This window comes from Podarcis melisellensis, assembly GCF_964234715.1.
Source record: "Podarcis melisellensis genome assembly, chromosome: 11".
NCBI classification, from domain to species: domain Eukaryota; kingdom Metazoa; phylum Chordata; class Lepidosauria; order Squamata; family Lacertidae; genus Podarcis; species Podarcis melisellensis.
The window spans coordinates 62115448-62132551 of record NC_138543.1 but is presented as its reverse complement, the minus strand read 5'-3'; the positions used below and the strand labels follow the sequence as shown (position 1 = coordinate 62132551).

The 17104-nt window shown below is 46.9% G+C and overlaps 1 protein-coding gene across 4 annotated transcripts in view; it reads right to left on the bottom strand.

The window, feature by feature from the left end:
- Positions 1-17104, bottom strand: part of IL11RA (interleukin 11 receptor subunit alpha) — a 139319-nt gene that overhangs the window by 9023 nt on the left and 113192 nt on the right. For all 4 annotated transcript variants that reach the window (XM_081929911.1, XM_081929908.1, XM_081929910.1 and 1 more), the window contains 5 exons: positions 16150-16210; positions 15791-15957; positions 14456-14570; positions 4687-4722; positions 980-1143 (listed from right to left, as the gene is read on the bottom strand). In XM_081929911.1, coding sequence (XP_081786037.1) covers positions 980-1143; positions 4687-4722; positions 14456-14570; positions 15791-15957; positions 16150-16210 — 543 coding nt within the window. The remainder of the gene's footprint in view (positions 1-979; positions 1144-4686; positions 4723-14455; positions 14571-15790; positions 15958-16149; positions 16211-17104) is intronic.

Below are 17104 nucleotides of genomic sequence, written 5' to 3'. Positions count from 1 at the left end.
GGGGACAAAGCAGAGGGCTGTTGCAAATGCTGGAGGTGGGCAGTATTGGGATTTGGACTACGTGCCATTCTGTGCAGCTTCACACCAAGCAATTAGAAGTTGGCCGAAAGCCAAGGATGACCGAGCAGAGAGGAGTTCTTGGACCTTGGATACAGCTCTACCACCGGTTGAAGTCTCACACAGGCATGATGACTTATGACCTTACTGACTGGAGAGTGTGGTGTTCTGGGTTCTGAGAGTCGTTTGGAGTTTGTTGAGAGACAGCTAGTAAACATCCGTATCTGTATCTGTTCTTGTATATAGTACAGCGGTACCTCGGGTTACAGACGCTTCAAGTTACAGACGCTTCAGGTTACAGACGCTTCAGGTTACAGACACTTCAGGTTACAGACTCAGAAATAGTACCTCGGGTTAAGAACTTTGCTTAAGGATGAGAACAGAAATCATGTTCCGACGGTGCAGTGGCAGCAGGAGGCCCCATTAACTAAAGTGGTGCTTCAGGTTAAGAACAGTTTCAGGTTAAGAACGGACCTCCGGAACGAATTAAGTTCTTAATCCAAGGTACCACTGTAACTTGTAGAGTCTGCTGTAAATAACAAACACCTCTAAGTAACCAAGTTACTAGTAGCAGCGTCTGGTTCCTGCTTCGTCCATCCTGCCTGCAACTGATTGCTTTCTGGAACTCTGCGCATGCTCTGCTAAGGTCTGGCTAAGGTCCTGCAACAGGTCAAAGTTGCAAAGCACCAATAGGAAGCGCTTTCCTTGAGATCGGCCACCCAGCCCTGGAAACGCCCTATCTGATCTCAGCTTTGGACTGATGGTGGGCACATGGTTTGGAAGCAGCATCGCTCCTGGAGTGAAAGAAGAGAGCTGCCTTTGAAATACTCCACCCTGCCTACTCGATTTGGGCCAAAGAAAATGGCTCCGACAAAACCATAACATTGCTGTGCCTCCCCCCCCCCCCAAGGGCAGGACTTACGGATGCCTTGCATGATGACCTTCAGGAGGTGAAAGTTGGAGCCCAGCGGATTCACCTCTGTCACGTTGATCCAGTAGCCGGCCCAGAACATTGACTGGTGGATGGTGCAAGAGAACGGGTGGGCAGGATCCTGGATGCAGGGCCCCTCCACAATGGGCAGAGACCTGGCCAGAGACAGAAGCGGGAATAGGAAGGCGGTGATACGATTGGTGGGATCCGCTGTGCAACCCTCTCCTTCCACAGCCCACCCCACAGCAATGGAGGGAGGAAATCCCCACGAGGGGGAAATCTGCAGGAAACAGCTGCTTCTCGGCAGCAAGAATATTATTGGCACAAAAATGGAAGCAAGGAGAATTACCGACAAAAGAATGGTGGATGAAATTGATGGACTATGCAGAACTGGATAAATTAACAGGAAGGATTCGAAACCTGCGGGACCAGAGATTCTTAGAAGACTGGAGTAAATATACAAACTATTTGAAAAGCAATTGTAATGAGATTAAGCTCCTAGGACTGCAGGAAGCTTTGTAAGGAGGACTATTTGAAATATTTCAAGAAAGACTATGAGGAGAATTATTAGTTAATGATAATTAAGAGTAATAGAGAAATTAAGAAATGCAGAATAAGTGATAAAGGACGGAAAATCATCAGAGGTGCTGTCGGAAGTCTAAAACATTGTATAAGATAAGAAGATATGTTATATGATTGTTGGAAATATGTTTAAAAAAGGTAATAAAAATGTATATATAAAAAGGAAACAGCTGCTTTTCTAGGGCCACTCAACAGGGCGCAAAGAAATCCCTGTGTTTTCAAGTTCCCCAAATCTGTTAATAACCACGATTGTGATGATGCAAGAACTGGTTGCACCCCAAGCGACAATCTCCACCTGCCTTTACCATTCGTGTGCTCTCTGGATGTTTTGGGCTACAGTTTCCATCTACCCTAGTCAGGTTCCCTGAAACATCTGGAGGGCACCAGGTTGGTGGACTGTGTGGATCTACACAGTCAGAATAATCACATGTTAGGAGTTCCACCATTTCAGAAGGTGAGAGATTTTGTATGGGAAGAGTACCAAGTGTGTTTGTTTGTGTGTGTGTGTGTCTGGGGATAAGATGCTCAAAAGGAGGACCTGAGCACAGGAGCATTTCTCCTCCTGCAGTTTCCAGCAGTTGGCATTCAGAGGCATTTACAGCGGAGGGAGAACACAGCCCTCAATAGTCTCATAAGAAACAACTCAGACCTTGTGATCACAAGAAATAAAAGTATGTTTAACAGTTGCTGAAAACGATATGCTAAAAAAGAGAGAGAGAGAGAGAGAGAGAGAGAGAGAGAGAGAGAGAGAGAGAGAGAGAGAGAGAGAGAGAGTCCCACAACCTTGGATGCCATCATTACACACCTTTAGGCGCCAAGCAAAAGTGTTCCTTTTCAACCAGGCCTTTGTTTGACCTGACCATACCCTTTTAAAATGTGGCTCATGGGGTGTGTCTGAATATTATTGGGTTATTGCTTTTATTTTATATACTGTGATCTTTTTATGTGAACCGCCCTGAGACACCTGGGTATAGGGTGGTATTATAATAATAATAATAATAATAATAATAATAATAATAATAATAATAATAAATGCCTGATAAAAACTGAAAGCCATCATTGTGCACCACGACCCTCTGTGTGCCCAATGTGCTGAAGAGCCTTGCATACTTCTGCATTGGGACCTAAGCCTGGAGAACCAGTTTAGCCCTCGACTGGAAGCGTCAATGAGGCCTGCAAGGGTTTTCAGGAGAGCCGGGGGAAGTCAGCCCCTCTCCCCCCAGCCCCTTCCCCCAAATGACATCACCATTGTTCAGGAATCATGCCTGCCAGCGTTGATTTGTGTGCCTTGGAGTAAACTTGCACACCAGGGGTTTCCTGCTTCCTGGCTCAGAGCCAAGACGCTTTTGCATTCCCAGAAGGTCGCAAGCAGGGAAAGGAAACCGAGACAGATCCTTCTGGGCGTGCGATGCTACGGGGCGAGGCAATTGCATGCGAGTCGTGGGAGCAGCTGGGCTGAGGCGTGCAATCTCCGCGGGCACAGAGGAAGGAGCTGTCTAGCCCAGCTGCAAGATGGGAAGTTTTCCTTTGCTGGAGGCCCCAGTGGGGAAAAGACGAACGGAAATGGGAATGGGAAGCATCCAGGAAAGGATAGGAAGCAGGGGCCATCAACCATTAGTCCTGCCAGCCTGAAAAAAGAATGCCTACCTTCCTTGCCAACAAAGGTCCGTATACTTAAAGCTCTGGTTTTCCCAGTAGTGATGTATGGAAGTGAGAGCTGGACCATCAGGAAGGCTGATCGCAGAAGAATGGATGCTTTTGAATTCTGGTGCTGGAGGAGACACTTGAGAGTCCCACGGATTACAAGAAGATCAAACCTTTCCATTCTGAAGAAAATCAGCCCCGAGTGCTCACTGGAAGGACAGATCGTGAAGCTGAGGCTCCTGTACTTTGGCCACCTCATGAGAAGAGAAGACTCCCTGGAAAAGACCCTGATGTTGGGAAAGATGGAGGGCACAAGGAGAAGGGGACGACAGAGGACGAGATGGTGGGACAGTGTTCTCGAAGCTACCAGCATGAGGGAGGGAGTGGAAGACAGGAGTGCCTGGCGTGCTCTGGTCCAAGGGGTCACGAAGAGTCGGACACGACCAAACGACTCAACAACAACAACATCCCTCTGAAACCTCCAAGACATCTCCTGGAAAAGGCGGTTTTGAGAGAAATAAATCATCTTGAGCCCCTTCTTCAAAAGGCAAACTTACTAAGTCCTTTCAAATTCAATGGGAGATGTATAGGGTTGTCCTGTGATGCTTTTAAAACAATAAAAGAGTTGAGTTTGCAAATATTTGCTGTGCTAGGCTCTGCTTTCACAGCTGGAGGCAGTGGCGCTTCTGAATACCAGATGCTGTGAATCGCAGGAGGGGAGAGATGCTCTCATTTTTATCTATTTCTTTGATTTCATAAAATTTATACACTGCTTGGTTGTAAAAAAACAACAACCCACCGAAACTCTCAAAACAGTTTACAAAAACAAGAAAAACTTTTAAACATACCAAAGTTAAAATAGTAGTCATACCTCACATTACGTTAGCTTCATGTTACGTTTTTTCAGGTTGTGTCCCGCGGCGATCCGGAAGTACTGGAAAGGGTTACGTCTGTGTTTTGTCGCCCGCGCATGCGCACAAGCACTAAATCACGCTTTGTGCATGTGCACAAGTGCCCAATCGCGCCACGCACCTGCGCAGATACGGCGCTTCAGGTTGCGCACTTTTCATGTTGGAAGGGGCCTCCGGAACGGATCCCGTTGGCAACCAGAGGTACCACTGTATAACAAAATTCCTGTGTTCGAGTCCAGCTTGTGGGCTTTTTCCCATTGGGGCATCTAGTTGGCCGTTGTGAGAGATGAGCCCCTGGCCTGATCCAGGCGGCTCTATTTATATTATTTAAAAGGAGGTCAGAAAGAAGAGGTGGAATGCTCAGCTGAAGCTAAGGGGGAATGGCCCAAGCCAGAGGGAGGCAGATTTGGGTTCCATAGGAGGATTCCTAAGCAGATGGACAGGAAAGTCTTCCCTGTAACGGAGTTTCTGCAAGAGAAGCCAAAGGAGCTATCGCTTGGGGGGTCCCTGGGACGCAAACATGACAGTCTTGAGACAAAGGGCTGGACCACAAGAACTCACCTTTGCTTCTTGGATCCAGGATCCAGGGACCCACTCCTGGGGAAAAGGGGGAGAAAAAGGGAGAAAGCATTGAGGAAATCCGGCACGTGAGCAGGACTTTGGAACAGGGAGAAAACTGCATTCTACTATTATAAATAAAAAAAAATATTATTATGCACCCTCCCATCGGATGTCAAAGAAATAAACAACTACCAGACGTTCAGAAGACAGCCTTCAGATAAGGCAGCCTTGTTAGGGAAGTTTTTAATGACTGATGTTTTAATGTATTTTGAATCGTTTGTTGGAAGCTACCCAGAGTGGCCGGGGAAACCCAGCCAGATGGGTGGGATATAAATAATAATAATAAAAATTTGCTTTCTCCATACATGCATCTCCTAAATTTGCTCCAGGGGTTTCCCCAACCAATCCGCTGGAACAGGTTTTTTTACGGGGGCAGGTGGGCACAGGGAGAAGAAATGGCAGGGAAGTTACACTGTACTTTTAAACGCTGTTGCTCTAGCGTGATTGTTTAGTCGGACACCGGCCTCCATAATTATTACAGCCATCCTGCAGTTATTACCACATTCATTTGCTTATTTCATAAAATGTATAAACCGCTTGATTGGTTGTAAAATAAAATAAAAAAAACACTTCTAAGAGATTTACAAAAGGAATAAACAATAACATTATTGGTAAAAAATTTTTTTAACTCATTTAGAATGTTCAAAAAATTGAAATCAGTGATAAACTGAAAACAGATCAAAATGCACTTTGGTGTTTTCTACATGGCTGGGTAGGGTTTTCTAAAGAAAAACATTCTGAGCAGGTGCTGAAAAGAACACAGCAAAGGAGTCTGCAGGATTATATTTAACAATATTTATGTTGAACAACTTTTATTACAATTTACATTTGATTGTAATAAAACCTCTGAGTGGTTTACAAAAAACAAAACACATTATAATTACCCATATAAAAGACAGTTAAAAACTGCTGTTTGGAAAAAAAACACGTCAAAAACTAAGTAAAATCAACAATTGGCTGATAGCAGCTTAAAATGCAAAAAAGTCTACTTGTCTGGATAGGACTTCCTAAACAAAAACGTTTTCAGCAAGTGCCAGAAAGTGTAGAGCAAAGAACTTTCCTCATCTCTCTCTCCCTCCCTCTCTCTCTCCCTCTCTCTCTCTCTCTCTCTCTAGCTTTTTTATTTTATTTTAATGCTTTATTAACCGTAGTTACATCCATACATCAAAGACATTTTATAGTCTGTAAATCAATCTCATTAAAATAAAAATTCCATCAAAGAAGTATATATCTTCATAAATTTGACTTCCCATCCTTCTCAACATCTTTTCACTCTAGTAAACCTATTGCCAAAATTTATCAGCAAAATCATAATAAAGTATTAATATGCATCTATGTATATATATCCACTTTAGCCCATTTAACCTTTATTTACAGAGCTTATTCAAAAGCTGCTACCGAATTCAGATTGCAACACTTATTTTTTAAGTAACTCTTTAGAGGTTTCCAGTGATCAACGAACTCATTGTTTTTGCTTATCATTAATCTTTTCTGAGAGACTATCTAGTTCAGCAAATTCTACCAATTTTAGTAACCATTCTGATCTGATGGGGATTTGGTCACTCTTCCAATGTCTCGCTATGAGTACTCTCATGACTGTGGTGCCATACAGAAAGATTTCCCTTATCCTCCTGGGGTTGCGGCGCTCATCTCGCTTTATTGGCCGAGGGAGCCGGCGTACAGCTTCCGGGACATGTGGCCAGCAGGACTAAGCCACTTCTGGTGAACCAGAGCAGTGCACGGAAACATCGTTTACCTTCCCGCCGGAGCAGTACCTATTTATCTACTTGCACTTCAACGTGCTTCTGAACTGCTAGGTTGGCAGGAGCAGGGACCGAGCAACGGGAGCTCACCCCGTCGCGGGTATTCAAACCGCCAACCTTCTGATCAGCAAGTCTCCCCTGGACACCATAAAAAGGTAAAGGTAAAGGGACCCCTGACCATTAGGTCCAGTCGTGGCTGACTCTGGGGTTGGACGCTCATCTCGCTTTACAGTAGGACTAAGCCGCTTCTGGCGAACCAGAGCAGCGCACGGAAACGGCGTTTACCTTCCCACTGGAGCGGTACCTATTGATCTACTTGCACTTTGACGTGCTTTCAAACCATAATACCCAATAAAAAGGATTCTGGTTTTTTTAGGGGAAGGATGGATTTAACATTATTTGAAACTGCGTGTGTGTGTCATTCCAGAAGGTTTTGAACTTTTTACAAACCCACCACATGTGGAGCATTGTTCCACCTGATTCTCCGCATCTCCAACATATATTAGGGACAGTTTTGTACATTTTGGAGAGTTTAGAAGGGGTTAAATAGCTTCCCCCTCTCAATAGGCAGGGAGTTCCAGAGAGGAGTTGCTATTATTCTCATCTCCATATTGGAGAATAGTGACAATGAGGGAGGAAGAGGGATAGGGATAGGGAGAGAGAGAGAGAGAGATAAAAAACAGCGCTTGGTGAGCTTGTGCTGGTGGGAGGTTTGATCCTGGGGTTTTTTGGCTCACAGCTCCTGCTGTCACCTCCTAGGCGTGCGCCTTGAGCGTATGGGAGGGCACATGCCCTGTGGCCGGCCAGCACCCACACCAGGGCCCGTTCCGTCCTGCAAAGGAAGGGCACTGCACCCTGGCCGGCTGCTCCAGCGTAATGCCAAGGCTTGGCCAGAAGGAGGCAGCCTCCTTTCAGAGTCAAGAGAGGATGCCTATTATTCATTCATTCATTTCGTTCATTCATAAAATTTATACACCACCCGATTCTAAAAACAACAATGTCAAAGCATATCACACAAAGACAAAACAAGAAAATAAAGAACCCTGCTTCAAAACATAACAAGAAGTTAGAATGCTATAACAGATTAAAACTGGGACATCTGTCTAAAGCCATCCAGGGAATTCTTGAGAAAGCGAGTTCCAAAGTTCAATTTTTCTCTGCCTCTTAGCCCCCTGCTAGGTAGTCCCGTTGCCCTTGAGGGGTTGCTATAGCCCGCTTTGGGTACCACTGGGCTAGCATGTCAATGCCCGGCTTGCCCAACACCACAAAAGGTTGCCCATATGCCTTCTAAACTCCAGATGTGCTCTATGGCAGAGGTGGATGCACGGCACAGGGGAAGCCAGGTCCCCTCTAGTCGGAGCAGGGAACTGATTTGGCTGGGAAGCCAGATGTTTACCTCCCCCACCAGCCAAGCTTGGCAGATGAGCACCTGTCAATCTCCTAGCATCACAATGACTGTCAAGTGAATCCCTTCCAGTAGCACCTTAAAGACCAACTAAGTTAGTTCTTGGTATGAGCTTTCGTGTGCATGCACACTTCTTCAGAAGTGTGCATGCACACGAAAGCTCATACCAAGAACTAATCTAGTTGGTCTTTAAGGTGCTACTGGAAGGAATTTTTTTGTTTTGACTATGGCAGACCAACACGGCTACCTATCTGTAACTGGAACTATGGAAGGCACCACATTGAGCCGCATGAAATGGAAGTCCATCGTATCTGAAGAAGTGTGCATGCACACGAAAGCTCATACCAAGAACTAACTTAGTTGGTCTTTAAGGTGCTACTGAAAGGATTTTTTTTGTTTTGACTATGGCAGACCAACACGGCTACCTATCTGTAACTGTCAAGTGAATCATTTCCTTTCCCTGCATATTTAAAAACCAATTTCCCTGGCAATCAGCTGGCCTGGGGTGCCTGCAAAACCTCATTTTGGGGGAACCAAAATTTGTATTCAGCAGCCAGAATGGTATTTGCCCCAAGGTGGAAGGAGGATGTTGTTCCAATCAAGAGATTAAATTGATGGATTATGCCAAAATGGCAAAATAAATGGGTGTGATAAGAAACCAAGAGGAATTATTTTTATTTTTATTAAAGAGTGGGGAACATTTGTGGCATATCTGAAAAATCATGGCATGCAAGTAAGGGCATTAGTAAGGTCAACTCAAATCAAGCGGTTAAAAGTATTATCAAAATTAATTGTAGAATAACTTTAAAATGGAATAAAGTGGAAAAATGCAGTGTTAAATATTTAAATAAGATAAGAAACCACAAAAGGGTTGGGGAGGGAAGACTAATATGTATTTGTATTGGAGGTATGTGATGGTAAGGTGCATATTTGTAAATTTTTGAAAACAGAAATAAAATTTATGAAAATAAAATAAAATGGGGAGGTCCTGCTGGTGGAGCCTAGCTGGCGTTGACCTGTGACAGGGTCTTTTTTAGTGGTGGTCCCAATGCTGAGTTGGAATCGCCTTTCATGTAATGGATTCACAAGAAAGGAAATTCCACCTCAACTTCGGGAATAACTTTCTGATGGCAAGAGCCGTTCGACATTGGAACGGACTTCCTCAGACCGAAAATTTTAAAAACAATTACCAAACATAAAGTGTTGTCTTACAACAGATGTTAAGTCTCGTGAGCATCAAAGCAAGCTCAGAAAATTTTTTGCATTACAGATTAAGCTCACATCCACAGGGCACATTTCAATCTAAATCATTAAGATAATTTCTCCATAATGGCTGCTAAATTACAGTATTATTGGTAATAAACGAAGTAAATCGAGAACATATGGATCAAGCCAATCTTTCTTTGTTCTTCCTCTTACCATCCTCTGATGATGAGTTTAAGCACCACTTAAGCGCTATATTCCACACTTCTTGTGTCCAGGTGTGTGTGGAGCTGCCCGCCCCTCAACTGGAAGCAACGATCGTATTTTTCTGTGTATAACATGCTCCTGTGTTTAAGATGCCCCCTATTTTGGGGGACTACAAATTGAGACGCAGGTGGCGCTGTGGGTTAAAGCCTCAGCGCCTAGGACTTGCCGATCGAAAGGTCGGCGGTTCGAATCCCTGCGGCGGGGTGCACTCCCGCTGCTCGGTCCCAGCGCCTGCCAACCTAGCAGTTCGAAAGCACCTCCGGGTGCAAGTAGATAAATAGGGACCGCTTAGCAGCGGGAAGGTAAACGGCGTTTCCGTGTGCGGCTCTGGCTCGCCAGAGCAGCGATGTCACGCTGGCCACGTGACCCGGAAGTGTCTCCGGACAGCGCTGGCCCCTGGCCTCTTAAGTGAGATGGGCGCACAACCCCAGAGTCTGTCAAGACTGGCCCGTACGGACAGGGGTACCTTTACCTTTACCTTTACAAATTGAGATGGCCCAGAGTTGTTGAGTTTTTTGGGGGGAGGATTGCCCCCAGTTTTTGAGCTTTTTGGGGGGGTTGCCTAAAATCACTCACCTGCCTGACCAATGCTGACACTAACGAGTGCCGCCAATACACCAATTGACTGCCTGATCACCGCCAGCAGCTGTCAATCGCCCCCCCAATTGCCACAGCGCCAGCCTATCAATAATTGCCGCAGTCACCAAAGACCCGCCCTTTCACAGATGACAATCTTCTGCTCGCGGCAGAAACCAGTCGCCAGTCCACCCTCTGCACTCTCCATGTATAAGACGACCACAAATTTTCCACATTCTTTTCTAATCCTCGCCTTATACACAGAAAAATACGGGATTTGTCTCACTGCTGTCATAAGAAAGAAGACCCACAGTTTACCGCGACATGTGGATTGTTAATGTTTTACACTGACAGCTGGGCTAGCATAGGAGCAGGTAAAAGATGTTGCCCTGTTATTACGGAGGACAATGAAATCCCACCCCCCTAGATAGATATAGATAGATAGATAGATAGATTAGATAGATAGATTAGATAGATAGATTAGATAGATAGATATAGATAGATGATAGATAAGATAGATAGATAGATAGATAGATAGATAGATAGATAGATAGATAGATGATAGATAGATAGATAGATAGATAGATAGATATAGATAGATATAGATAGATGATGATGATAGATAGATAGATAGATAGATAGATAGATAGATAGATAGATAGATGATAGATTAGATCGATAGGTAGGTAGGTAGGTAGGTAGGTAGGTAGGTAGGTAGGTAGGTAAATAGATAGATGATAGAGATAGATAGATAGATAGATAGATAGATAGATAGATAGATAGATAGATAGATAGATAGATAGATAGATAGATATAGATAGATAGATAGATAGATAGATAGATAGATAGATAGATAGATGATAGATAAAGGTTACCAGATGTTTTTCAATGAATCCAGGGACACTTTAATTAATTAATTAATTCATTCATTCATTAAATACGACGTGTTTTGGACATTGATGCTGCAGCGATGGCTGTGGCAGAGGGGCGGCCACCACCTTGACCTCAAATGCCACATTTCCCCTTCCTCTGAGGTTTCTATCTCCTTTCTCCATGAGCTTGGGCAGCCCCTGAGTTTTTGGTTCTTCGGTGTTGGTGGTGGGGAAGCTGTGTGCGGTGGGTCAGGCATGGAAGGCGGAGAAGGAGGGCCGAGAACAGCGGTGGCGGAGAGGCTAGGGCAGTGCGATGCCTCCCTTCCCATTGGAGCAGCCCCAATCCCATTCCTCCTTGCGTGCAAGCAGGAGGGGGCAGGGATCCCTCAGCTGGGAAGGGAGGCTTCCTGTTGCCTAACTGAGAGATCCCTGCCCCCTCCTGCTTGCACGCAAGTAGGAGTTGGGAGGCTGCTCCAGTAGGCAGCATGAAGCCTCCCTTCCCAGCTGAGTTGCTGGGGTCAGGGAAGGTGGAGGCAGCCCAGAAGCTGCATCTTAGAGCCCCTGCACCACCATCATATGGGGACTTCTGAGCAGCTCCTGAAGCCAGCCAGAGCCAACTGCTCCGGGCTGCTGAGACTGCCGCCACTGCGTTTCCCGGGTACATTAGATGAAATCCAGGGACATTCCTGGGATGGAATTTATCCAGGGACTTATTCACAAATCCGGGGACTGTCTCCGGGTGTGTGGGTGTGGGTGTGGGCTCAGCTTGCTTGCTTCTTCCTATAGGCCGTCTGGGCCAGGAGTCAACCCCAGAATGGCAGATGAAGATGATGGACTATATGGAACTTGCCGAACTGACTAGAAGACTCTGAGACCAGAGAGAAGAGACGGTGGAAGAAGATTGGAAGAAGTTTAAAGAATATTTGAAAAATATGTTAATATTTAAATCTTAGAATAGCTTTGAAAGTGGATATAGGCTGTAGGGTTAGAAGTAGAAGATTGTGTTTTTTAAAATAGTATTATTTGTAAATAATAAAATGTGAAGATTTTTATGGTAAAAGTAAGTGTGATAAAAAAATGGTTAAAACTGTATATGTTAACTGTTAACTGCTAAAGATGAGGTAACATGAAAATCAGATGGGGGGACTTGGGGAAGCTCACCTAACAATGTTTAGAAAAAATAAGATAAGAACTTGCTTGTATTGTTTGTTTTTCTGTTTGTGTTGTTTAGTTGTGTTATAAAATGAATTTTTTTTTGGGGGGGAGAGAAGGAGTCAACCCCAGCCAGGCACTCCCTTCTTGAAGAATGCCATAAGAGATCTTCCTGCTGGGAACATGGAGCTGTTGTTGTTGTTGTTTAGTCATTTAATCGTGTCCGCCTCTTCGTGACCCCATGGACCAGAGCACGCCAGGCACTCCTGTCTTCCACTGCCTCCCACAGTTTGGTCAAACTCATGCTGGTAGCTTCAAGAACACTGTCCCACCATCTTGTCCTCTGTCACCCCTTCTCCTTGTGCCCTCCATCTTTCCCAACATCAGGGTCTTTTCCAAGGAGTCTTCTCTTCTCATGAGGGGCCAAAGTCTTGGAGCCTCAGCTTCAGGATCTGTCCTTCCAGTGAGCACTCAGGGCTGATTTCCTTAAGAATGGAGAGGTTGGATCTTCTTGCAGTCCATGGGACTCTCCAGAGTCTCCTCCAGCACCATAATTCAAAAGCATCAATTCTTCGGCGATCAGCCTTCTTTATGGTCCAGCTCTCACTTCCATACATCACTACTGGGAGCTGCCCCTCACTTTTTTAATAGGGAGGGAGTGTGACTTTGGGTTCTTTACAGCTTGGCTAACTGTGTCGGAAAGGTGCCAGAGGGGCTTCAGCCCCCCTTCCCCCTCCCTCCCTGCAGTGGACTTGGTGGGCCTGGAAGCGTCCTCTCGGTTACTCCACCCTTCTGGAATGTCGGGTGGAGACATCAGTGGCCCCCACCTCCCTTTCCGTCCAGGCAGCACTTTCCCCTTCGTCTGGAAAGACACAAATCTTTCTTCTTCTTGGTGAGTATCGATTTGGACAAAGCAATGGAAAGCCACGTGGTGTGTTTTTTGGGGAAGGGCCTCCCGGCCAGCCAGCAAGGTTTGGAAAAGAACGCAGCACTTGCAAGGGCAGGAGAATGCAAAGTCAGAATGCGAGGAGAGGGAGGGAAGCCAGCCAGAATTGCTGCTGCAGCGGCTTCTGCTGCCCCACCCTAACCTGCACCTCCCACCCCATCCCTCTACTCTGCCTGCATTAACTGAGAAATGGGTCCAAGTGTGGGAAGAGAGCTGCCCCGGCCTGGACGTTCCTTTGATCCACGTTACCATCGCGGAGGAGGCAGACCACGGAAATGAAGGGTCTGGAGGAATACTTCTGGGAGTTGGGGATGTTTGGGCTGAAGAAGAGAGGACTGAGAGAGGACATGAGGATACTGTTGGCATCCCGCTGTCTCAGGAGACGAGGAAGGAGTGTGTCTTTTGGGGTGAAGACCAACCAACTGGGGAGTTATAGCACCTGCATGTTTCGTTGCAGCTGAGGCAGAGGAAGGAGTCTGATTGTGCTGCTGCAGATGCACCAGGGCGTTTCTTCTCTTGGCAATCCTCCCAGCGGTCATTCCTCCTCTGGTCACTGCTGTGGATGCACTGTTAGAATTCCTGCTCCGTGATTGCAGTCATGGGATTGTTGTCTTTCACATGATGGTGTATGTTTTGACTCCATAGATTGGGAAGTGACGGAGACAGGATGTTTGTGTTCCTGTGTTCCATAAAGTTGGACTATTGTCCTTTGTTCTTTCTCTCTTTGCTGTCTGATGCTAGAGAGAGAGGAAGCCATGTTGCAGTGCTCCGTGGGTGTTTATATGTAAATAAAGTAGATTAGCCAAAATGCTGAGTTGCTGAGGTCTGTTACGCAAACTGCGAAGACTCTGCGGATCCCTAAGTGTGCCGGTGTCGGTTGGCATCGGTCGCTGTGATGTTCGGGCAGAAGAAAGCTTTTGAAGCTCCTGAACGATCAACCTGGAGGGAGAGAACATGCCAGTCGGGCATGTGTCTCTGCCAGGGTGCTACTCGAGTGTAGGCTGAGCTCCTGACATGCACAACCCAACTGTCTCCTGGCTCTGCAAGGGATTCCCACACAGCAGGGCCTTCATGTCATGTTTGCAGACAACTTGGTCTGCTGACAGGCCTGGTGCCTGAAGCCATCTCCTTGGGGATCCTGAGAGCCATCTTCCAATAAAACCAGCATGTTTTCTGTTTCTCCAGAGGGTACAACCCGAACCAATGGCCTCAAATGACACAAAATGAGATTCTGACTAACCATTAGGAAGACGTTCCTGATGATAAGAGTTGGGAGGTGGTGGCCTCTCCTACGTGGGAAGGTTTTAAGCGGGGGGGGGGGGACATCTGTCAGGAAGTCTTAGCTGTGATTGGGCTAAGGGGGTTGGGCTAGATGACCCTCAGGGATCCCTTCCAACCGTACAATTCCATGATTTTACGAACACACGAACTAATCTGCCATGCTGCACACCAGCTGGAGGTGGGTTCTTAGTTGTGGCGCAGGTACGCAAGGCCCCGATCCCTTCTGCAGACCCAGAGGCCTTACCTGTAGGAAGTGATATATCTGGTGGGCAGGAAGGTCTCAACGGTGGAAGCCCAGAAGCAGGAAACGTCCTCATAGTTTGGTGCCGTGCACAAGATGGAGGGCTTTCCTGGCAGGCCTGCGGGAGAAGCAAGGTGCGGCATGGAGTAAGGGCACAAGCAGGGCAGGGAGCATGTCTGGCCTTCGTCCAATGGCTCCCACCTCCTGCCTAAGTTCAGGGGAAGCCTAGCTGCCCAGCGCTAGCATCCCAGACCAGCCCTTTGCTCCTGGCAAAGGCTCAAGGCTGGCCCAGCATTTGGGGAAGGGCCACAGCTCATTGTATGCAGAACATTCAAGGTGAGCATCGAGTTTTGGGCGGCCATTTCTTTCCGCAGCAGAGTTCCTTTTACAGAAAGGTTTTCCCAAATCTTCTACTTCTTTACAGCATCAGCATTCTAGCTATCTCTTAGCGAAATTCCCATTACAGGAATAAATACCATTTGGTTCTGTTTCTAAGAGTCTTTATAGCAGTCATACCTCAGGTTACAGATGCTTCAGGTTGCGTTTTTTTGGGTAACGGACCTGCTGAAACCTGGAAGTACTGGAAAGGGTTACTTCCGGGTTTTGGGGGTCACGCATGCACAGAAGCGCCAAATTGAAACACGCGTGTGCGCAGACACGCCGTTGCGGGTTGCAAATGTGCATCCCGCACAGATCGCGTTCGCAACCCGAGTGTCCACTGTATTTACAAAACCTTATGCTGGTCATTAGTAAATAAATAGAAACAAATAAAGCAACATAGTTGATCACATGCCTTAATAAAGGCACCTGTTGCTGGGGAAATTCTCCATTACCTAACAACTTCTTCAAGACCATTTCCAAGTTTCTTCCAGAATATTCCATCAGGTTCAATCCTCAGCATCTCTCAAGCTGAGAGAAACACTCTGCTTGAACCTCTGGCCGGTGGAGACAATTCTGGGTTCGATGGGACTTCCTATGTTCCTAACCGCCCCGCCCTCATTCCCAAGAATTTCCCCACCTTGCCATGAACCTGTGCAGCCCAGCAGCAGAGAAAGCCTCTGTGGCACTTGGGGAACTGCCCATAGGAGGGATGGGACGGGGCATGCAGCACCCATTCCCACCCCCTCCGTTTTTGCTCACCTGCCTCTTTCCCGTTCTCTCCCCAGTGGGCCGGGCAATTGCCCCTGGCTGGGGGGTGCGCTCTGCCACGGTGGCCAGGTTGGGGTGCGTGATCTGGTGTGGCTGCCATCAGACCCAGCCAGGATTTTGTCATCCCCCTTCAGGGATGGCATCCGGGGCGCACTGCTCCGCCTCTGGTGCAGCCGACCCCAAACTTACGTCCGAGACGGAGCACAGTGGAGCTGAGGAGGACCCCGCTGGTGTCGTGGCAGCTGTAGACCCCTTCGGAGGAGAGCTGGGGGTAGGACAGGAGAAGCTGTCCGGCCTGCACCGCCGAGTCTTCTGGGAGGACGGGGCCTCCGTTCCACCGCCATTCCACCGAGGAGCTGAAAGCCAGAAAGCCGCAGTGAGGATGCACAAGAGGCAGAGATGTCTTGTCTGCAAACATGCCCTCTGTTCCTGTTGAGGGGCCCAGAAAATCACCCTGGCCTGTCCCAAGGTGGTTCTTGCCTCCCCTCCCGCACTCCGAGGTCTTGCAGGTCCTCTGGAAGGGACCACGACTGCTTGGAGACACCTACCCGGGACTCGCTCCAGCGCACGTCAGGATCACTTCTTCCCCCAGCTGGGCATACGTCACCCCTGGAAAAGAGGCCCATGAACATGAACAACAGGGACATCCCATTTTGTATGGTGAGGAATCTCACACAAACACCCCAGAGCCGACACGCTGAGCAAGCCTTGCCCCCCAAGCCAGGAGGAGAGCTTAAAAGCTCTTTTGCACCAGTTCTGCTTGGGTCGCCCGGCGCAAAAAGAGCTTTTAAGCTCTCCGCATCGCTTCCTGGTCAGCCTCGCTGGGCAAACGGTCTCTGAGAGTTTGGGATTCTCTCTCTCCCCACCCCACAGGATTGGATTGGATTGGATTGATCTTTATTACCCCGTTACACGACAGTTTCCCATACCAACATATTATACTTAAACCTCCAAATTTAAAATCGCCAAAACTTACAAAAGACAAATAGTAACCGAAGCAAAACAAAAACAAAGACCACCATCATACATTACAATAAATTTGTAACCTATACATCACCCTCTGCTCATAAATTAATCAAGGATATCAATGGCCCCACCCCCCAGGGTTTGGATATAAGCAATCTTTGGGTGTGCATGCGAAATAAGTGTGCCTGAAGAAGTGTGTATGAACACGAAAGTTCATACAAATAACAAACTTAGTTGGTCTCTAAGGTGCTACTGGAAGGATTTTTTAAAATTTTGTTTCGATGATGTTGATGACAATTTATACCCCGCCCATCTGGCTGGGTTTCCCCAGCCACTCTGGGTGGCTGCCAACAGAACATTAAAACCCGATAAAAGATCAAACATTAAAAACTTCCCTAAACATGGCTGCCTTCAAATGTCTTCTAAAAGTCAGATAGCTGTTTTTCTCTTTGACATCTGGTGGGAGGGCATTCCACAGGGCGGGCGCCATTACCGAGAAGACTCTCTGCCTGGTTCCCTGTAACCTCACTTCTCGCA